General features: G+C 36.8%; 1 protein-coding gene across 1 annotated transcript; it reads right to left on the bottom strand.

Moving 5' to 3' along the window:
• Positions 1-538: 538 nt before the first annotated feature.
• LOC121738883 (laminin subunit gamma-1) lies at positions 539-23,908 on the bottom strand. The gene is made up of 29 exons (XM_042131148.1): positions 23,670-23,908; positions 21,073-21,191; positions 19,467-19,615; positions 19,055-19,172; positions 18,468-18,651; positions 17,864-18,069; positions 17,332-17,435; positions 15,800-15,985; positions 15,353-15,578; positions 15,066-15,280; positions 14,756-14,970; positions 14,255-14,618; positions 13,925-14,110; positions 13,280-13,477; positions 12,641-12,810; positions 11,569-11,693; positions 11,108-11,263; positions 10,674-10,794; positions 9,927-10,111; positions 8,996-9,113; positions 8,398-8,639; positions 7,831-8,035; positions 7,316-7,553; positions 5,624-5,826; positions 4,834-4,915; positions 3,873-3,961; positions 3,284-3,413; positions 2,091-2,184; positions 539-1,638 (listed from the first exon to the last, which is right to left on the bottom strand). Exons 1-29 carry the CDS (start codon positions 23,799-23,801, stop codon positions 1,488-1,490), a joined length of 4,911 nt encoding a protein of 1,636 aa, XP_041987082.1. The 5' UTR covers positions 23,802-23,908; the 3' UTR covers positions 539-1,487.
• Positions 23,909-24,257: the final 349 nt, after the last annotated feature.

A 24,257-nucleotide genomic window follows, 5' to 3' on the forward strand; every position in this document is an offset into this window, starting at 1 on the left:
GCGTATTGTCATTTGTCGGGTAGTGCGCTCTCACCTTAATTCTAATATTTCGTCACGACCAAAATTCGACCCAAGATTCGAGGAATAAGATGTGAGCTTCAGAATTCAGATAAAATATAATAAAAACAAACAAAATCTTTGATTATTTATATGTATTACAAATAAATAGTCTAGTATACAAATTACAATCTATGAATTCTCAAAACCTTTCGTGGAAGTACAAATTTTATAAAAATCTAGACGTAATATCATTTTACCTTCTTTGGCGAAATTATTATAGAAACATTTAAAAATATTAAAATGAATATTGATAAACTATCATCCTTCTTATCATACCTTACATTATATTTATCAAATATTTACAAAAATGTACCAGAAAAATATGGCACAAGCAAAACTTAAATACATTATAAACGTTAGTAAAACCATTTATTCATACATGTTGTGTAAAAAAGCCTCAAAATCTCATTCGCGTCAATACAACTAAAGCGTATATTACATTATTTCGTCCTGCAGAAAAACATTCCGAACAACTGGAAATTGGGAAAAGGCATTGTAAAGTCGCCAACAAACTCGGTACTCGGTGTAACGCTGACCTTAACGTTACGCTAACCTTAATAATATAGAACTAGAGTTCAAAATTGAGTATTACATCGGACTGAAGTCATAAAAAATGTTATGATCTACGAATACCTTGGTAAGTCTTAACGATATATTCTCTGCAGATCGAACTAATGTAATCTAACTCTTATAAATACACAAAAATGCATGAAAGGAATACGTTGTATTAAATACCTAATAAGTACTACTTAACTACTTTGTTATATTTTATTGTAGCACTTACGATACGTTTTTTAATCGGACAAAGTTCTTCAAATAGAATATTTTGGATGAAATATTTTGTTCTATTATTAAGGCACTCAAAGCGTAAAGTACTCAGCTGTGGTCAAATTGACTTGGCTGTTGGCACATTATAGATATTATTGGCACAATATATTGACGATCAATGAGCACAGTTCGGTTACAGTAGACTTATGTACAGTACTATAAAAAACGTATACTACTACTTACTTTTTGTTATTAGAATTCTAATAAAAATAAGACGCCTAAGAGACGCCTAAAACGAAAAGAACGGTTTTGTATGTCTATTGTTAGCGAACTGTGCAATTTTGTTGTTGTCGTCGCATCATAAGGGCGAGGTCACATTACTCCCTTGGCCGCAGCGGCATTACATATTTATTATAATATGCCAAAATAACGCGTTGTACCGTCGGATATGGTATTTTGACCGAACAGCGGAATAAAGATGAAGTGGGATAAAGTGAATGATATTATCGCCGCCTTGTATTATGTTGACATGCGTTTACACAACGCAGGTGGGACCAACGCGCTATTCTACGTCAATGCGACTTACTGGAACATTGTGGCCTCGCTTTACTGTACTTTTAAGACTGCAATTTCAATTTATTTTCATTTAAAATAAGGGTCTAGCTGTAACCCGCGCCTCTGCTTGGTCCCTCGGTGGGTTCTAGGACGATTCTCTTGAAGCATCCATCTGGCAGCTGATTCAGAATATCCTTCACATTGTCCACTTCGGCACGAAGTTCATCTTTCTCGTCTTGGTATTGCTTCATCCACCTGAAAGAGATAAAAAAGGGGTTAAAAAGTGGTAATAGCCTTTATTCACGTATTGTGCAACATTATCGACCGTCTAGGGTTAATATTGAACGCGCCCGCCTTTCAATCTTATTGCCAAACAAATTGTTAAAAAATATTGTTCAATGATATTGCTCAATAAAACTGATCGTCTAAGGGCCCACTAAGATGCGACATTTCGACAACGCATTTCTGTTTAAGTTGTGAGAAGGAAAGAACAAACAATTGATGAGAAAGAAAGACGACTTTAAAATCGACTCTTGTCAGTTAAATCATTACATCTGCCAAGAGACAGACAGACAGAACGACAGCAACTACAACAACAGTTTAGCTTATAATAATGGAATACAAAGAAAACTTTTTATATCACATATGTTTAAATTAAAACAATACCTGCAGCTGTAGCTAAGGTTTTTAAATTTATAATTAGGTACCTGTGATGGTTGTTTTTGGCTTCGGTCAGCGATTTGATCTTCCCATCAAGGTCAACCTTGATCAAGTCGCCTTCGGCTTTATCGAGGTTCTTTTCTGTAAAAATATTTGTATTTAAATGCGATGATTCAAAATTTCGTATAGAAAAAAAGCGTGTTAAAAAGTAGTAACAATTTTCAACACAAAAATAACAGTCCATACTGAGTTGAAAATAGTCTCAAATGAAAATAATTATGTAACATTACTATAATATGAAATAAGAATATGCCAAAGCCGACATTTCACTACAGCATCAGAAGCGGCGTTAGGGGAAGGCGACGCTGGGCGACCTCCCAGGGCGCCGGATAAAAAGAGGCGCCGCCTTTTTTTAGCACTACCAGTACCCTGGGCGCCGAAAAAATCTCGACCAGGGCGCTGGTAGTGCTAAAACCGGCCCTGTACAACATATCGGTAAAAAGGCGGTACTATGCCCTAAATCGACACCTCTGTGGCTCAGTGGTGAGCGCGTTGGTAGCTCAAGCCGGGGGTCGCGGTTTCGAATCCCGCCGACGGAACAAAAAGTTTTCAATGTCCCCGGGTCTGGATGTATATTAAATATGTGTATGATATAATAAAAATCTTAAATATATGTATAGTATAAAAGTATTAAATATATTTCCGTTGTCTGGTACCTGTAACACAAGTCCTTTAGGTACTTAGCACGGGGCCAGACTGACGTGGTGTGAAAGGTTCATAGATAAAAAAAAACACGCGACAAATACTAAAACTTTAAAATTAAACTAGGTGACGCCCGGAACTCCGTTGCCCCGAAAGTCGCTTAACGCGCAACATTTTTTTGCAACAAAAACTATCCAATGTCCTTTCCCGAGACTCAAAGAATCTCCATACCTTTCATAAAAATCCGTTCAGCGGTTGAAGCGTGAAAAGGTAACAGGCCCTAAAGCCAAAATCCTTTTTATTAATAACGATCACAAACTTCGTTTATGTGGGATTTGACAGTAGTCTTCGCTAGGCAAATGTCATTTTTCGATGACTGTCGAACGAATTCTGCATTGTTTTTAACGATTGGGACTTTGGCTAGAGTCTCTGGTAACATTCAGACAGACTTTCACATTTATGATATTAGTAAAGAAGTATGGATATGTGAAATTTTGTAACTCATATCTTAGTACGATCATACAGTATATCAACTTACGCAATCTATCCAAAGCAGCGTCATCAAGGGTCGGTAAGTTCTGTAGCTCATCCATTATAGTCTTCAGATCTTCTAGACCCTTCGACACCTGCTTTTCCGCCTCTCTAGCGTCGGTATTGGCTTGTCCGACCTATCACACAAAATAAACTTAGTTAAACTAAAATAAATTAATATTTTGGTTGCGTAACTGGGTCCTTCAGAAAGTTCCATTCGATAATTTTAACAGGGAAGTTAGTTTAATTACTCAGTTAAGCCCTTAACTGACTTTGCTTACGACATGGTGCTTGCAATGCCTTTTGTTAAATCACAAACATTTATACTTACCTAATTTCCTAACTTACTCATCGAAATTATTGAATTTGAATAATAATCAGCCAAGTTGGCATTTATTCAAGCATTACACACACTTTTACTGACTGTAGAATTATTATCCAGAATATGTTTGTAGAAAGAAAAAAATTCAATAGACGAAATTTTACCAACTCTAAAAAATCTTGTCATCTCTCTCGTCCTTCGTATTAACGAAAGAGAAGGAAACGTTTAAAATTAACACGTGTCGGTGAAATGGGGCAAAATATTTAATGTTTACCTTCATCTTGGCGTCGCTAGTAAGCTGCATGTTTTCTTCAGCTTGTTTCTTCAAATCGTCTATCTGTTTTGCGGTTCCTTGTACGCGTGCTACAAAAGAGACGAGTTATTATTATATTATTATCGACATACTAATAAAAACCTAAATTTGTTTTTTTTTTTAATTCAATTTACCCCGTGGGAGGCACCCGAGGAAAAGTAACTCCGTCAAAAAACATGATCTACAATACTTGTCAAAAATGTATACCTTAGGTACACAGACATAATTCAAGATAGATACCGCATGTCGCTTCATTTGTATGGAAACGAGCGTGCCACTTTTTTATAGCTACTGTCACGTACCGATGATAAGAAAAGTGCCCATTATCTAGGCCAACGTTTCTATTTGAATTTCTACAGCTCAATACGGCACTTTTAGACATTTAGGGCGTTTGTGCACTACACGAAATTTTACCATCCGGCGCGGCGCGGCATCTCGATTTCCTACCTTATTTATATGGCAAACGTGAAGGTTTGAACGCCGGACGGTAAAATTCCGTGTAGTGCACAAACGCCCTTAGGCATTTTTAAAACTCCAATTGACGTCTAATTCCGATAGCAGACTACAGAACAGACTTTCGAAAAACGAGCATTGCTCGTCATTTGGGAGCGCGATATGGCACGCGAAGTACGGTATCTATCATTATCTATGTCTGGGGTTCGAAAGGAACCAAAATGGTAATAGTATGGGAGTTACGTTTCCTTAGTTTTTATTATTCGTAGGTGGGTGCCATTCGTTTTTCCGCAATAAAAAGTAGCAAAAATATTTATTTATTTCTTAAATTTAAATAATTTCTTGTGCATGTACAGACCAAAGTTAATTGAGACGGATCTTCTGCCTTCTGAACTTCCTTAGGAAGTGCCTTTAATAATAATTAATGGTAGCAGTTACTCTTGACATTAGAAGTCAGAAGGTAACTTACTTGAAAGTTTGTCAGCTTCGTCCAAAAGTCGACCAGCCTCACCCCTGGAAGACGAGGCCTTCTTCCTTATTTCGTGAGCTGCCTGTTAAGAAAAAAAGCTTTTTAGTAGTAGCTTCGAGGAATTAAGCTCTACTTTATTTTCTAAGGAATTATGACAGCAACTCATATAAAAAATGGTCAAGTGCCAGTGCCAAAATATGGCTAATTTATAAAAAACCAAACTAATAATCAATTAAATATATCCGCTTCAAAATTGAATTTCAAAATTTTACCCAAACATACATACTTACATACATACAGAACAAGTTAAATAAAAGCTATTTAAAAAAGAATTTCCTGCCTGCTTAGTCAAAATGCATTTGCCAGGAGATGACAAAACGCATCGCTAAGTAGTAAGTGCCATGGCGCTTGCGTTATATAAACTCATAAAGTTAATATACCTAGCGGAATAGAGAAACAAAGGCCTGAGCAAGAGAGATGTCACTATCAGTAACACTGCGTAGTAAAAAGGGACGTGTGATACATGACAGCAGCACTCTTTTTTTGACGTCCAGTCGGCACGTGCCTCACGTTGACAATTTAATCTCATAGAAATCATGTTCAATCATGCTTGTGTAAGTGTATACGTTCACATATTTTTACACACAGATGAAACAAATTTCGGCTTCGTTTGACAGCTCGAGATTGTTGCTCTATTCCGCTAGGTATATTAACTTTATGTATAAACTACATTTTTGACTTCGCTATCGTAACTGATTATAACTGACACTCTGTTCCAATATAAACTTACTTCGGATGCCTTATCGGCGTACTGTTTTTGTGCCTGCTGAGCCAAGTCCCTCGCTTCCTTCGCCTTGTCACTGGCATCGTTCAACTCCTGGATAATATTCTGGATGTTCAGATCGGCTGTTGCCACCTTCTCTTGTACTTCTGGCACATCCAGCGCGGCCTGTTCCGCTCTCTGGCGAGATTCTGTCACTTGGTCACTGAACTCTGTAAAGCAATGCGGCGTTATTACTTATTATAATAGGATAATATATTACTGCAGACATGGGCGCCGGCAGAAATAATAATAATAATAATATCTATGGACGCTTCACGCCACGTCAGTCTGGCCCCGTGCCAAGTACCTGAAGGACTTGTGTTACGGGTACCAGACAGCGGAAATATATTTAATACTTTTATACTATACATATATTTAAGATTTTTATTATATTATACACATAATTAATACACATCCATGAACTTTGAAAAACTTTTTGTTCCGTCGGCGGGATTCGAACCCACGACCCCCGGCTTGAGCTACCAATAGCCCACCAACTGAGCCACAGAGGTCGTCAATAAAAAAGAAATAAATTCCAAGGAGTGCAGATTTTAGTTTTCTTTTATTTTTACTTTTTGCTATTAACAGTGACTGTCTATTTACGTCAACAGAGTACATATTTTAGTGCCGTTTACATTACGAACTATCTTTGTACGGCATGGTAATAGGGTTACAGGCGGCTTTTAATTTCAATAATTCCTGTTGATCCCGAGATTCCCAAGGGGTGCAAGTGCACCACCTAGCACCCCCCTGCCGGCGCCCATGACTGCAATGTATTCAAGCTAGAGGCAGCACCAGCACAGACGGTGAACAAAAAGATTTGTTAGACGTTTCTGACAATATTTTGATATTTTTTGTGCAATATGTCAGATTTTGGTCCGATTATTTATTGTAATAAATGTGCTCTGCCTCTGTTCCGATCTTTGCGTAATATTCCCTATTGTATGTACATGTATGGATTTTTTATCCTACCTATAACTGTGACGTACCGATGATAAGAAACGTGTCCATTATCTATGCCAACGTTTCTATTCGAATTTCTACAGCCCAATACGGCAAAATTATACATTTAGGCATTTTTAAAATTCCGATTGACGTCAGATTCTGATAGCAGACTAAAGAACACAATTTCGAAAGACGAGCATTGCTCGTCGTTTAGGAACGCGGTATGGCACGCGAAGTACCATCGAGGAAGTTGATTCCTATGTAATTGACAGACCAACGTTATTTGGTCGAATATGTCAATTCAATGTTAATTGTGATCTGTCAGCTGGGTTTGACGTAACGCAATCAAACTACTTAGGTCCCCGATTTGCATAGGAATCAACTTCTCTGATAGTACATCTTGATCTATGTCTGTGGTACACTGTTATTATAGCGAGACTTGGCACGAAAATGTATACACACAAATTTTATTAAATTAAGGCACGAATCACGATTTTGATTCTAGTGATATAGATATTAAATATCTAAAAATTTTTATGTGCATATAATTAAAAAAACATATATTTTCGGACATTGTTAATAGTACTACTTTATTGTTACCTCAAATTGTTTACTATTTAGTAATTACGAATATCTTCAAAATTGCATAGGTACATATTTATTATGGTGATTTTTGTTTTCATTACCTACTACAATCTTCCAAGAAAGACTTACCTTTTAGAGTTTTGTATATTTCATTGGCGTCTTTCAAAGTGGCGTTAGTAAGTTCGACGTCATTTTTCGCCTGCGCTTGTATTTCGTCTAACTTGACCAACAGATCGTTTAGTTCGTCCTGTCTGTCGTGTCCCTGTTCTAGAATGTCTTTCCCTCTTTGAGTTTCTTGTTCTAATGCGTGAAGAGTATTTTCGTTCTTCTCAATAATGTTGTCCAACTCTGCTAACTTAACGTCGATCTAAAACGGATTAAAAAATAATGAAATCTGTGAGTCTTTGATCCTTAATGTGTAAAGATGTGATTGAAATTTGTAGATACATCTTGGGATACAAAAAATACACGAAATATAATAAACGCATCCGAGGTTTTTTGACGTTAAACTCGTTTAGTGCTTAACTTTTTGAAGATAGCCAATATAACTAGTAAATAGACTAGATCATAGATAACTAGAAAATTGTATCAAAAACCTTAGCAACAATACATTTATTGATTGCTGAACTGAAACAGCAACTTACAGTTTTATTCATTTCCATCGAATCGTGATGTAATTTGTCCATCTTGATATCAGGTAACAGAGTTGTGTTCACTTCGGCATATAGCCCTAAAGCTTCGTCGTAGACTCCTTTAGCCCGCTTCAAGGCCTGGTCGGCCAATTCAGTCATGCTATTTAATTTACCTGACGCTGCATTCAATTCGTTAGCCAAAATTTGAACTTCATTGCTGAAATTGAGATATAAATATATTACATTACTTATTGAGGGAGAGTTCCAAAATATAACCAAGTATACTAACCAATACTAGTGACGTCAATAATAGATTCCATAGGTACTGTTGATTCGCCCCGAAGTCCGAACTACCGTCAATAAACTTTATTGTGATGTCAGATACCATTATTGCAATTAATATGACATATTATACTACTAATAAGTGACACAATGTGTCTTACCTGTACAATATGGCGTCGGATTGAAGATGTTATGAGCACTGGCCAGTATACTGGGTATAATTTCGGAACTCATTATAAATTGATTACATCAAACTTCTTATTTCAATAACACATCAATATTTAAACATTTACAAACCTGATGTTAGCTTGTTTGGTAATTCCCTCCTTAGCGATTGAGTGAGCTTGCTGAGATGTATTAAAAGCCTTCTCGGCTATATCTCTGATATTTTTGGCTTCATTTTCTAGTTTTTCCGCAAGTAATCTAGACTCTTTAGCTAGAGCTGACATGTCCACCGACTGTTTACCGAATTGGTCGGATCTGTTGCGAGCTTTCGCTAAGGCGGCTGCTCCTTCCCCGTCAAGATATTCCAAGGCACTCTGTAAATACAATTCATTTTCTTGAACTGCAAGAGTTTCAATCAGTCTGAAGTGGCATAGAGAATAGGGATTACCACGAGCCCCTCGAAAACTTACTAATAATCTAGGAGCTAACAACATAATCCAGTATCGAGTTATGATTCTTTTATAGGGTGTAACTAAAATACTTTACACGCGGTTTAGGTATCAACGAATGTAAAAACTGTAGTTTCAGAAAGTATCTCAAACTAGAGCAGCTATTTTTATATTAACAACTGACCATTTGGGATCGTTAATTGAAACAAAATTTATCTATTTATAACTAAAATAACATCACAACAACATAACAAAAATACTATCATCTATTTTACACTTACGTTGATTTCTTTCTGAGCGGCCTCTATGGTGTTTTCTGCTTTGGAGGCATTGCTCCTACTCTTTTCCACAGACTCATTACCTTCATAGCTTTCGTCTTCTATTTTGTACAGCATGTTACTAAAATGTAAAAAATGACAGTTTCAAAACACCGGCGCGGCGGTGGACATAGGGCGCCCATATTCGACACATTTAGAGAGGATTATACAAGATGTTAGTGTAAACAATGTTATCCTTGAAACCATCAAATGAGCCCATCAAAATGAACAACTTTTTTTATGAGAATAATCATGGGAACTAAAAAAAACGGTCTTCATATCCATACAAATTGCTGATCCGGGCATCCGTATGGGTATGAAGACGGCATTTTCTTTTGAGTTCCCAGCATTGTTCTCATAGAAAAAGTGGTTCATTAAGACGGGCTCATTTGATGGTTTCAAGGATAACGGTGTTTACACTAACACACTGTATATTTAATTTAAATATATTGTGATTGAATATTTTTTAATAACATCACTCTCAGGCAAGTACATTGGTACTTGCCTGACTGTAATGTAGGCGGTTTCTGACTTTTAGGTAACGCATTGAGTATTGACGTTACCTAAAAGTGAGAAACCGCTTATTGTGTGTATAATTTATTTCTTACTAGATGACGCCCACAACTCTGTTGCGCCAAAATTCGTTTATTGCTCAAGAACCGTACATTTTCCGGGGTAAAAAGTATCCTATGTCCTTTCCCGGGACTCAAAGTATCTCCATACCAAATTTCAGCAGACAGACAGACAGACAGATAGACACACTTTCGCATTTATAATATCAGTAATGATATTTATATTGTTATAATAACAATATAATAATAATGAATAAGCAATAAGTATGGATATGGAAAATGGATTTGTATGTGTGTGAATGTCAATGACAGCAATATCTTACCTGACATCAGCCAGTCTATCAGCCAGCTCAGCCAGGCTGTTGGTGAGACCGTCGCCGGCGCCGTTGCCAAGTTGCTCCTGAGCTTCCTCTACTAGTCGCTCGATATCGTCTCGAACCCGCTGCAATTCGTTGTCGAAGTCCGCATTCTCAACCACTGTGGGAGCCTTCGATATCTTCGCTAGGATCTAAAACGCAACATCAGTGACCTTGAAGTGCCGAAGCGTAGCGTGTCTTGGCGAAGTCCCACTTGAAAATGTGTAAGACGTAAGCACGTTGGCCTGTGGCCTGGGGGCCCCGTATATACGGCGGTAGTTACGCCTCTGTTGAAGTGCTATAAGGCGAATTTTCAGAAGTTCCCCCGATTTCTCGTAATTATATCTAATCTTTGGGCTCGATGGGACCACCTTTGTAGTATATTCCACACATTTAGTTCCGTTCACAGCTAAACACGAAGTTTTGTGCCTTGATTTGCCGTTTGATTATACAGGGTATAAGAAAACTAAGTGATAATTTAAATGGGTCTGAACGTGTTCCTTGTAGAGAGTTCACTATTAAATTAGCAGCGCTGAAAACCCAATTTTTTTTACTTTTGTATGCGTTACGAGTTTCCACAGAAATGTGAAAAAATTAGTTAAGACATCGCTGCTTCTTTCACAGTGAACTCTCTACGAGGAACACGTACGAACTCTAAAATATTATCACTTAGTTTTGTTACACCTTGTATACCAGAGCCATAAGTGTACTTACGTCATCTAACTCCTTGAGTTCCTTTCTGTGTTGGTTGACAGCGTCCTGGACTAAGTTGTAACACGGAGGACAGTCCTCGCAGCCACGACCATCGCCTCTTCGCATCTTGTTCTCCATACACCTTGTTTTAAGTCAAGCATTTTCATTATATAAACGTCAGATACTCGATACATAGGTACACATGCCAAAACACTATATTACCACAATAATCTTATGTTATAATCTGAATGTAACAAATAAGCGTTTTTTTAAATAACAGTTTTAAACATTTCGATGTTTTCCTGCACTTTATAACGTTTTAAAATGTTTTTTTTCACCTTATAAAGTTTTTCGTACCATACAAAAATCTGTACTGGTATACCACTTTTTATATTTAAAGGTGGAAACGATATTGACCACACTTCAGTTCGTCACGTGACATTCGTCCTACTTACCTATCACACCGTCGTCCCTCGACGAACTCTTGGCAGGGACACTGGCCGAGCTTGTCGCACTGGTAGTTCGTCGAGCCCCAGTCGTCGCAGTCGCAGTCCTGACAACCCTCCGTCGAGAACCCGTAGTGGTACACGCGACAACGATCGCAATGGAGACTGGAATACAAATTAAAACTAATTTATATGAGCAGATTTTTGGTATCTATTTTTCTATCAGTAATTGATTCATTGGCAGATGCCGGACCTAGGTCATTTGGTTGCGTTACGTCAAAGTCAGGAGACGACTAACATTGAATTGACATAACCGAACCAAATGACGTAGGTATGATGGCAGCTATGAATCAATTTCTCTGATGATGTCTAAGCGCTGATTGCCCTTCGTGTTTCAAGTGAATGTTAAGTTGTGCTTGGTGTATATAAAAAAAAAATGTAAATATTACTGCAATGTACCGTTCACTTACCCATCAATACCAGGTTTACAATAACACTGTCCGGTTTCAGGATGGCAGGTGCTGTTGAACGAACCCTCCAGATTGCAGTTGCAAGGTTTGCAGCCTTCCCCAGAATTGATATTGTAATAGCCGTCCTAGTAACAAACATAATAAATGTGATAATAATGTAGTAATATTAAGCTAGTTTTTAGGGTTCCGTACCCAAAGGGTAAAAACGGGGCCCTATTACTAAGACTTCGATATCTGTCTGTCCGTCTGTCTGTCTCCAGGCTGTAACTCAAGAACGGTAATAGCTAGAGAGATAAAATTTTCACAGGTTATGTATTTCTGCTGCCGCTATAACAACAAAATGTACTAAAAACAAATACTAAATTGTATTTATATTTTAATAATTAATTATTTATACGTGGGAGAGCCTGAAACATATCCATGATAGGCCATAATTGCAGTTTGATCACTTACTGTCCACGCAAGTCTTCTCAAGACATACACGAATCTGTTTAGTTTAGAACAGACTTTGTTTATTTGTGCATGCCAATTGCATTATGTCCATTTGTATACCTAAAAATACGTTCTCATCTACTTGTTGTATAATTTCATCTTTATGTTTGTGTGTTTTTGGATTATTTTCTGGGATGATGTACGTTTATCGATTAAACGTACTCCTCCGAAACGGCCTGATTTTAACCAAATTTTATATGCATAGGTATTCAGTGGGTCGCAGAATCGGCTACTGGGTACTTATTATATTGATAAGTGCATTTGTTGAATAAATAATAGTAAATTATTACAACTCGAGACTGACGGCGACCATTGTTTGTGTGACGGGATAGCGATGGACGTTGCCATGGTGACATACTTATTTAGTCACTTCAATAAAATAATATGGGCGAAATACTTTATATGGCAAAGAAATGTTTGCCGGGACAGCTAGTAACTATATGTATAAGATCTGAAGAGCAAATCACATAAGTAACAAACAAAGAAAGCGGACCTTACATAGTTAAAGCCCCGTAAATATATTATACATATTAGTAATTGGGTAAATGTTCTTGTTTACTCTACTGAAAATAATACTTACTTCACATTTATCACAGTTTCGGCCTATGACATGCGGTCGGCAAGAACAGTAGCCGGTCAAGCCGTCGCACTGCGGGGGTCCTTCAGGGCTCTCCAATGTGCCCGCCTCGTGACACATACACGGCTTGCAATCTCCCTTCTTCTTTTGGTCAAGTGCATAGCCGAAGTATCCTAGAAATTAGAGTACTAAAATAGCAAATTTATAGGACAATCAGTCGCAGTATCCGCAAGGGATATCTAGAATATTATGTCATAAATGTATAAAGATAAGTCGCTATAACCGAAAGAATTTATTTTAAAAGAATGCTTATAAATCAAGGGGCGTAAGTTTGACGTCGTTATAATTAAACAGTTAGGGAACTTTTCCTAATAATAATAAGGATTATGTTGATTGTTGACCCCATCCGCAGACCCAGCTCCTCCTGGTCGCGCGCGATTTTTATGCGGACTAGATCCGCGCGCGGGCGATGAGCCGATGACACGCATGGCATGGCAGTGGCGTGGCCAATCGTGTTATGCTATGGGTAATTCAAAGACAAAGACATGATAAATACTGACAATAAACTTTGATTTCTTAGCTTTAGTCATTGCTGGGAAAAATCGATAACAGCCAAATTATCAAGGCGTCGCCTTAACTCACCACTCAAACACTTGTCGCAATGATCGCCGGCGGTATTGTAAATGCACTTGAGACATTCGCCAGTAGTTCTGTTGCAGTTGCCGACGGCGTTGGGGTCGACGTTGCCGTTACACTGACACTCCTCGCACTCCTGTGCCGGGCCGAACTGACCCGTTGGGTCGCCGAAGTGACCGTCCGCGCAAACTTCGCACCTTGGACCTGTTAAATAGAAAATTCTTTGGAAATGACAGAAATATAACACATGGGCCGTCTTACTGTTAATAGCTGATTCTTCCAGACTACCTTAATATATTTGAGTGGAATTCGTTCTAAATGGTATTTTGAAAGTAGCCGAAATTGAGTTTTTAACTCACTTAATAATTTAAGGATATTTACGGAGCTCTTTTAAGGGTAATATTAATATGCTGTATTTGTCTGTCATTTAACTCTTTCAACGTATAAGTAAAGGCAGACCTACGATAGTGATACGCTGTGTAAATATTTTCATCAGTATGAGGATTAATGCCTTAATATCTAGTATATCTATAATATTGTCATATCATTTTAAATACTGTTAATTTTAATACATACATGATATTTTGAATGATAATATTATAGTTTATACTAACAATTTTAAGCTTGAAAAGACACATCAGACAAGCTTACCGGCATAACCAACGGGACAGTCAGTGCACACAATGCTTTGATCCATCAACTGGATACACCCGCTGTCCTTAGGGCACGGGCAGGGCTTGCAGTCGTCTGGCGTACCAGCTATGGCGTTGCCATAGAAACCCTTGGCACACAATTCACAATTGCTGCCAGTCGTATTGTGTTTGCAGATACAGAAACCTGGAATTGTTAAAAATAATAACTGCTGAGCTTATTATCATGGAACAGAACAAAACGACTAACAAAGAATAAGTGATCAAGAATAAACATAGAATTATAAAATTCATTGTAAAAAAAGAGCAACAAACGGAACAATAAACAAACCTGTTGCTGTGTCGCAGATGTGTGCGTGCCCGTTACAATCGCAGGGTATGCAGGTAGAATAAGGGCCGCCGTTCGCTGGCTCGTGTTTGAAGCCCGGCGCACACTCCTCGCAGTAATCACCCACGTACGCTTTAGGACAGGAACATTTCTCGACCCAATTCGCAGCCGCCGAACCCTTTTCCCTTCCGATCTTCGCGGTATCCAACTTGAAGTTCATCAGATATCCCTGGCCGCCCTTATTGTAAGTTCCTCTGATCTTAATGGCGGTCAAATTCTGAAGAATCGACATAAACTCGAAGTTCGATAGTGTGGGTGTCCATCCGTACCTTGGGTCCTCGTGCAATCTAAATTTGTATTCTTGAGCCTAAAACAATGACATAATTTTAAATATTCCTTCTCTTCCTAAAAACACAATTCGCTTCGCATGCACATAAGAATTCGCTTAAAATACGCCCAGCAACAGGAATTCGCCAATAGCATTTAAACTCAAAATTATTATACCTGATCATTTGGTTCCGGGTTGTTTTGTCCGTATATGTTCATAGACACAGAAGTTCTTGCACCTTCTAGAATAATATCCTGAGACGACGGGTAGCCTCTATCTTCCCCTAGTCGAAGAGTGAACTTAAGATCGTGATTGTACGAAGGTCTTTGGTCTCCAAGGAATTGACTGGCAGCCACAAAGTACACTATATCTGAGTTCTTCGATACAACAGCTAAAAATAGAAAAAGTTAATTGGGAATTTGAGAAATAAGTATGTATAAAAGATGTTTATGATAGCAGGATGGAATATACTTAAAGGATTTTTACCTATATTTTGTGTGTTTGCATTAAACTGTAGTTGAGCTGGTTGCTTATTGATATCCTCTGCGCTCCATTTCTCCGCGTCTCTGATAAAGTGCGCGCTTATTTCGTGAGCCTGATACTTTGGTGCCGAGCTACATTGAGAGGAGTGGCCGAAACAGAAGCACGGCGTGCAGCCAAACTCATTCGCAATATCGAGGTTGAAAAATCCGGGTTTACACCTACAAATAATCATGATCAGCAAGGGAAATGACCATAAATGTCTCGAACTGTATGGCATTAAAGTTACTTACTCCTTACATTGTCTTCCTTCCACGTTTTGTTTGCACAAACAGATACCAGTTTCGGAGTCGCACTGAGGCGTGTTGGCGAAGGAGCCGGACTCGTTGCAACCACACGGTTTGCAACCTTGGTTCGTGAACTCGTAATGATTGGGAGCACACACGTCGCATTTGTCTCCCGTCACTCCTGGCTTACATTGGCATTTGCCTTGGGCGTTGCACTGAAGACTGCGAGAACCTAAAGATGAACGTAGTATTTACTTTCGCTTTGCTTCAGGAAGTTCAGAACATATTTTTTTAAGTATTATGAGCTTAAGAATTTGGTAACGTTTCATAATATGAGAATAAATTTGTGTCAAACTTTGAGTCAGTTACATAAATGCTAAACAAAATATAAAAGAGAGAAAAAGGCTAACAATGAATTCAACATACTTATTTAGAAAATTCTGGATCTCTTACCAATAGGGTTACAGTTGCAAGGCATACAGATCTCCTCAGTGCCTTGGAAGAAGTTCTCTTTGCACCTCTCACAGTTGGCGCCATCTCTGTTCTCCGCGCAATCTATACAATGGCCGCCATGTCCAGTGCGTTCATACAAATCCTTGTCAAAGTAGCATTTGTTCGAGAATCCGTTACAATTGCACGCTGTGGAAAATTATATTCACTAAACACTTGTGCTTACAATATTTGCAAATATTGACTTTCGCATCTTTTAGGCTAATAGATAAGTGTCATTTTAAAGCTATATAGTTATTGAAGAAGATCTCTTTGTCTTTTTTGATGACGCAATTGAAACTTTGTATTATTAGCTTTCGCGTTTTACGGCCGTTCCCAATATTTGATCTATCTCTGGTTTTGCCCTACTAGAGATAGGAATAGCTCACAATTGACATAAATATGTCTAATGTGAGTTATTCCTATCTCTAGTAGGGCCAAACCAGAGATAGATCAAATATTGGGAACCGCCGTTAGTGATTAAAAGCTTGGGTTAACTTTGTGAGGTGTGATTTCGATGCAGGCTTTGAAACAACAAAAAACTGATGTTTGATGAATTTATTTTGTGTCAAAAATACGCATGTGCTGACTTATGCAGCTAGCTAGAAAAGCATAGTAGTAAAGTAGTTCCTGCGCCTGATCTCTCAATAGCCATGTCGGTATAATATATTTGTTCACTGGATAAAAAATTTGAATAAAGAAAAAGTGCTGCAGAGCACACACTTGAAACTAGTCATTTTAATAAGTTTTAATACTAAATCCTGCGAAGTTGGGTTGGTTTTAACAAAACCAGAATTCGCCACAGAAATCGGTTTATTACATGAGTTTTTCTAAATCTTATAAAATATTTAAATAATATTTTATAAGGTTTAGTTATTAATTTTAAAAAGTTATTAATACTTAATATTATTTTCTACATTCAAAAGACAAAGTATAATAACAAAAGAAATAAATAATAACCCGTAAAATAATAAATTCGCTTGCATTGAATAGTATTACTAAGATCAAAAATTAAATGCACTATTAATTCGTATGAGGTACTAGCTGTTGTAGCGACTTAACGCGTTAACATAGGATAATAACTAAGATGGATAGTTTTCCCCTTTTGTGGTTCCTTATACAAAGGGTTAAAACGGGACGGGGTAAAATTTCCAAAATTCTTTCCGCAGTGGATGTCTTCTTAAAAAAACAACCCTACTCACCAAATTTCGAGGCTGAACTTTAACAGTTTTTGCTCAGCGATAATGAGGAAAAACTGTTAAAGGTCAATCAGTCAGGACATATTATATATTTTGATTTCGATCGACTCTCGATCGAACCTAGTTTCCAGATGTATAACTTAAAAGTACAGGTTGTACATCCTTCATAATATTGACATTTTATTTAATAGTAAATTACTAAAGTTTTCTTTACACCTAACCAAAAAATTCGCAAGAAACTACAAAACGTGAAAAAAAGCATAGAAATTCGCAGAGCACTTCAAAACATTTACCAACCTTTACATTCGTGTACATTAGTAGGGGAAGCTCGACCCCAGGGGGCGTCATTGTAGAAATCCAAGCACTTCTCACACTCTCTACCAGCAGTATTATGCTCACACCTACAAGGACAGATCCATGTTAAAATACGAAATATAGTCGCTGATAAAAGATCTATTATAAAAAAGAAGATTAACGGCGGTTCCCAATACTTGATCTATCTCTGGTTTTGCCCTACTAGAGATTGGAATAGCTCACATTAGACATAATATTTTATGTCAATTGTGAGCTATTCCTATCTCTAGTAGGGCAAAACCAGAGATAGATCAAATATTGGGAACGGCCGTAAGAGTGCGCTTCCACCGAAACTGAGCTGAACTACGTAGCGAGAAATGTGTTCTAAGATCTAATAGAATCGATGTGATGCGAGTTCTGGAAAATGAAGCGATTCTATTAGTTCTCACAAAACACACTGCTCTCAATACACCTTAGTTGAAGATTTGGTGAAAACACAGCCAAAAGGAGGAAATTTCAGTCCCCCAGCACTTACCTACAGTACCTAGCCCTAGTACCGTCGGAGAGCTCTTGGGCGTCGCAAACAGAGGCGTGCCCATTGCACTTGCAGCGAGCACCGACCGCCACGTCAGCTATAGCGTACCAATAAGATTGCAACACTTGGACGTCACCGAAAATTTCATCTCCGAAAGTGTTCAAACGATCCAAAGATATACGCAGGTCAGTCGCAGTTACCCATTCCTAGAAAATTAAATGGTTCAGCTCCAAACTTTGCATAAGACGATTAATACATTTTATAGTCTTCAAAACACAATATGCTCTGTTCAGTGGCAAAATTTCTTATCTACTTTTGATGAAATTACTGAATTAGTATAAACGTTTTCCGGTGACACACAAAATTATCTTTGTGTGTCGGTTTGTTGAATCATCGGCGCCACGCATGTAGAGCTTTTACTGATATTCGTAACAATTATTAAAGTTCGTAACTTTTATAATTAACGATATATGGATATTATGGGCTATCATAGTATGCCCATAGTGTCGTACCTATTTCTATGTTTGTCATTAAGTTCTGAGAGCCTATGGGATCCTTACCCAATGGCTCTAAGACCTCACCCTAAAATATGTTCTTTACTAACCTGTAATTCAGGGCTGCTGTCGAAGGTGAAAGCGGATGGACGGCCTTCAAGTGTGGAGAACAGGACGTTACCACCAGATAAGGGAGATATGTCTGAATATTCACTGGTGCACAGCGCCCTCGTTTCTGCTCCTAACTCCGCAGCGCGCTGCTCTTGGACTCCGTATGTATCACGACATGACGCACTGTGGTACACACACAATACTAATTATCATCAATTATTATTATCGTTATCGAACATCGAAATATGATCCTGATTTTTCCCTCACTCTTCCATTTAATCTTTTTTGCTGATCGATTGCATCTACCGATCTTTATTATTTGCATTTGTATAGCCAGAGTCTGCGGATTGATATTTTCACTCTTTAAACTGCAACTTGCAGAGTTGCAATGGTTTTAAAAGTGACAATCCTTACTATAAAGGACAATTAGCTTACTAACTACTTAACCACCAATGAAAGCAGTGATGGATGTGCTCAATGGGCTCTTACCTATAAAGACAACCTTGAATTCCGTTTAAGAACTACTTGACTTTAATCTTAGGAACTTATTCTTAAAAAATAACAGATATAAAAACGAATAATTTACCTGAAATATTGATAGGGCTCCCATTCTGAATCTTCACTGGTTTTTTTGTATATGGCGAAACTTTGTGGTCGTGGAGAATAGAAAACAATCCTAACGTATGTGATGTCAAACGCCTTACCTGAAAGTGATACATAGCTAAAGGTTTGGGTCGGGTTATACTTCGTCACTTATCTGTGCTACATTGGTCCTATTCAAAATTTGACGTTGAGATCTTTTAGGCCTTGTCAAAGTTTGTCCTATTAAGGCTGACCTCGCACTGCCGGAATATCTTAATGGGAAATTCTAATTATTAATTCAGAATTACAAATTCATAGATCGATCTGTAAGAATATGAATTTCTGATAATGAAATTCCGGCGGTGTGAGGCCAGCCTTATATTATTCAGATAATTCGAACTTGGTCATTCACTTACCTAAATGCAACGTTAAATTTACTTGATTCGGATATTGGATGCCTTCCTTCATCGTTTCTGATTGCCACCATGTTTGATTGTCCTGTTCGTAATGCAAGTCAGTCAAATAATAGCTGGAGAACTGATCCCGTTGACAATAATCACAAGACCTGGAAGTTTTGAAAAATAGGATCATAATTTTGCAAATGTCTATAATGGCGAAGACTTTGCAGTCAGCTTTTGAAAAAATGCTTCGGAATTATCAACGATACATCACAGTACCGTATTGAAACTAAAAAAGGTAACAAAATTACCTATGTAAATGCCCCGTATATTATTTTTCTGTATGGTAAATTCAAAAACAGTCTATCGTTTTCTAAAACTACATCTAAATACTTATCTTATATCTTTAAACGAGCAATTCTTGTGTGTGTATATATATATATGTATATATATATATATATATATATATATATATATATATATATATATATATATATATATATATGTATATATATATATATATATATATATATATATATATATATATATATATATATATATATATATATATATATATATATATATATATATATATATATATATATATATATATATATATATATATATATATATAATATAACTCAAAGGTGTCTGACTGACATTATAATGATCTATCAACACACAGCTACGTCTTGTACTAATATGTATTCCGTGGCACAGCCCAATATATATATATATGTATATATATATATGTATATATATATATGTATATATATATATCTATATATATATATATATATATATATATATATATATATATCGTGTTTTATCGAATACAAAATAGTCAAACAGCTAGTAAATTATGTATATAATATAACTCAAAGGTGTCTGACTGACATTATAATGATCTATCAACACACAGCTACGTCTTGTACTAATATGTATTCCGTGGCACAGCCCAAACTACTGGACGGATCGGCCTGAAATTTGGTAGATTTTATGACGTAGGCATCCACTAAGAAAGGATTTTGATCAATTCTAATTTCTACCCCCAGAGGATATAGGGGATGAAAGATTGTATGAAACTTTGTCAATTTTAAACCGATCGGGCTGAGACTTTGCATGCATAAAGCTACTACTAGCTGTTTGACCGAGCTTCGCTCGGTATCCGATGAAGATGACATTTTCTAGAAATGATTCCTAGCTAGATCGATTTATCGCCTCCGAAACTCCCTATATACTAAATTTCATGCAAATCGTTGGAGCCGATTCCGAGATTCCAATTTTATATATATATACAAGAATTGCTCGTTTAAAGATATAAGATAATGAAGACATTTCCTAAGAAAAGATTTTGATAAATTCCACCCCTAAGGGGATAAAATAGGGAATGAAAGGTTGCTTATACAATCAAATATATTTTTAGATTTTCGACTGATTGAATTAAAATTAAAGATTGGAGCTACTATGATGAAGATGTTCGCTTATATAGGATTGTGATAAATTCCATATTGTAGTAAGTAATAATGAAAAATTCAAACAAATTAATAATAATATTTCTTAATGCGAGCGAAGCCGCGGGCAAAAGCTCGTAATAAGTAAAATTATTGAAGAAATCTTTCACCTTGTCGAAGTGCCAGCGGAGGTCTGTATACAATACATCTTCACACCATTGTCACCGCATGTGTTTGTGGCCTCCATTTGCACCATAAAGGCGGCATTTTGGAACTCCGGTATACATCTCTGAAACACATAATCGACTTCACTTTTGTCCCTTTCGGAATCATTTGCAACGGCAGGAAGAGTACGAAGCAACAAAACATCATGAGATCGGCGTATACAATGTATTTCCTAACGCGAAGTCAGCCAACACGCTATTCTATTAGGATTTAGGATAATAACCAAATTATCCTATCCTAATTTGGGAACAAACCCGAGATATGCCCCAATGGATTGTCGATTATGATTGCGATGATGATGATAGATCAGTGTGATGGGAGAATTCTACAAAACCTGGAAGCACAGTTTTATAACTGACATAAAACCAGTCTGTTTAGCTAAGCAAAGTACCAACTCTTCGCTAGTAGACAGCGAATATTTATATGCGTTTGACAATCAGGAAACAGGTTTACGATCTACGTTCCAGATGGTGGTTTTGCCGCCAAAATAGTAACGCTATATATAGATCTCCTGATTCACAGGACGTTCACATCTCGCCTTACAACTACTGGTAATATTACGTAAATAAAAGGTTACTTTAATGATCAACAAACTGTATTTAATAATAAGGAAATTACAATTTGAGGCTCTAGCATTACTACCTCTACATAATTTTTTATCACTATCGCCACTACAAATCTCGTAGTTACTGATAATAATTCTATTTTAAATGCAACTTTTATTCTAGTTTATAGCGGTAGTAATTTCTATGTTCAAATAACCATAGCTTATCATATTTTGTATACGGGAATGTTAATATTAGGTCTGGGAGAAAGCTTTATAGAGCTTTTTTCACCATCATGAATTTTACAATAATAATATGGAAGTTCCTAATAATGAGACAAGCATTAATCTGCACCTTTAGTTACCTGACGTAAAGTATAATGCTGAATTTATTCTAATTTTGTCTACGACATTATCATAGAAATTGATCGATATGTATGACATACCTAGTATCTTGTTTAGTTGGTACTACTATGTCAAGTTAATGTCGATCGACTGTGTTTAACATAAGCCGACCTAATAACGTAGATCCACATGTAACCTATGAATCAATTTCTTTGGTAGTACTTTAAGTAGAACCCTTTGATGAGAATATAATTACTACCCAGTCGATATAATATTATTAATTACTACAAATGCATGATATTTTAATCTTATTAATATCTCAATAAGGTCCATAAGTGGTACCTGATAGTGGTTATGTACCATCGAGGAAATTGATTCCTAGGCAGTTGACAGATGTCATTTGGTCGACTGATGTCAATTTATCAATGTTAGCTGTGATCGGTCAGATGGGTTTAACGTAAATCGACCAAATTACTTAGGTCCTCCACCTGCCTAGGAATCAACTTCTCTGATAGTACATCGGTGCACCCAATATTTTAAGTTGTGCCTGTGTACATTTAAAGACACACGTTAAGGGACCATGGTATCAGCGATTTAAGATCATCATTTCAACTGTCACGTTGTACAACCACGAACTAAACGTTTACGGGAATCGTCATTTACACGCTTCGTCCCTTTTCCATAAAAGATCATCTTCAAGAGCTATTAAATTACATTTTCTATAGGCTTGCTACAAAAATTATGACCTTGTCAGTTTTTTATACATTGTAGCATTTGTAGCATTTATTTAATATCAGCCAAAATATTTAATTACTGGTCATTTTAAGTTATAATTTGGATTTTTTATGTAAATTACACATGTGACATGCTAAATATCTGTGGGACAGCGGATGCTACGATAAGCTCCGTTCCGTTGGCCCCTGATAACAAAACATTGGGCTCTAAGAGTAAACGAACTCATTACTATATCAATCGACTTACATTTTATAGTTCTTTTCGAGTGATAACCCCACGATTGTTATCTTAAACTAGAACGTTACTAACTCAAAGTTTTAATTCATAAATTACATGACTCTATATAACTACTTACGTTCTACTTGTATGATAAATTATTTATCAATAAAGTTTTATATACAAATCTACACGCTCATGATATTTTAATTGCTTCGGTATCTAATTTATCGTCGTTACGAGGAACTAATCTCAGTCACGCCTTTATAAGTTTTTCTAGACGTAGAGTAGGTAAGAACTATAAAGTAGGTAACTTTAGGTATAGTACTTCGGTAGACTGACATGAATGAAAATTCATTGATAACTTTTTGGCAATACTTGTGATGCATACTTTATAACATTAAAACATAAAATAATTATTATAATAGTGATACCAATACATTATGAAATCATAGTATGAATTCAATGTTAAGAATTCTCATGATACCGAGATGACTTTAAGAGAAGTGACATAAGCTTCCACGATAAATAAAATATAATAAATAAATGTTTGCATTTAAAACATAAGATCCATTGTAAGCAAAATTGAAAATTTGAATTTTGCTCCAAAACATGACACACCAATGACATAGATTAAAAACACTAGACATGTCAAAAAGAACACAAACAAAAATGAAAAGCTTCACTTGAAAAGTGACTCACTTGCGGTTGGCCCTCGTTGTTGTAGCACGAGGCAAGTTTTTGCGATCCAATCCACGGGGTTTGGTAGTAATCCTGTGCGAATGCGAACGTCATAAACGTTAGAAAGTGTGTACAGATGAGAGGGCGCGCCATTTTGTATAGCGCGTGGAGCCCGCGTCGACGCGCCTGCTGGTCGACCGAGCACTGACGCCTCAGCCTGTTTCACAACACTAGCGCAAAGATCAGCTTACTGCACGTGTCACGTTCGCACAATTGTCTCTCGGAGGACAACTTCAGGTTTATCTTTTACTCGCACTTACAGTGCGTTTTTCGAATGTTTTTCAACATGAGTTATTTTTGATTCGTCTGTCAATTTCTAAAACAAAATGAAATTGACAAAGTATAAAGACAATTTGGTTTTATTGTAGCCTACGGTTGATTTTGTCATCTACACTCTACACATCGATCATGGTATGACGATGCATTATATTCTTATATGCATTTCGATGCATAGAATAAAGAAACGATTTCAATATAGCTAACCTACCCATCTGATGATGATGATGGTGATGAACTTAACCATCTAGGATTAGAATTTTTTTATATTAT

The sequence above is a fragment of the Aricia agestis genome, chromosome Z (assembly GCF_905147365.1).
Source record: "Aricia agestis chromosome Z, ilAriAges1.1, whole genome shotgun sequence".
NCBI lineage: Eukaryota > Metazoa > Arthropoda > Insecta > Lepidoptera > Lycaenidae > Aricia > Aricia agestis.

What these genes read in the sequence shown, in the direction of transcription:
- LOC121738883 (XM_042131148.1), bottom strand. Translation starts at nt 23,801, where the DNA reads ATGGCGCGCCCTCTCATCTGTACACACTTTCTAACGTTTATGACGTTC. An exon ending in GAAGGAAGACAATGTAAGGA is followed by an intron (nt 15,281 to 15,352) that starts GTAAGTAACTTT and finishes GATTATTTGTAG; the next exon opens with GTGTAAACCCGGATTTTTCA. An exon ending in ACCAAACAAGCTAACATCAG is followed by an intron (nt 8,036 to 8,397) that starts GTTTGTAAATGT and finishes TCTCAATTTCAG; the next exon opens with CAATGAAGTTCAAATTTTGG.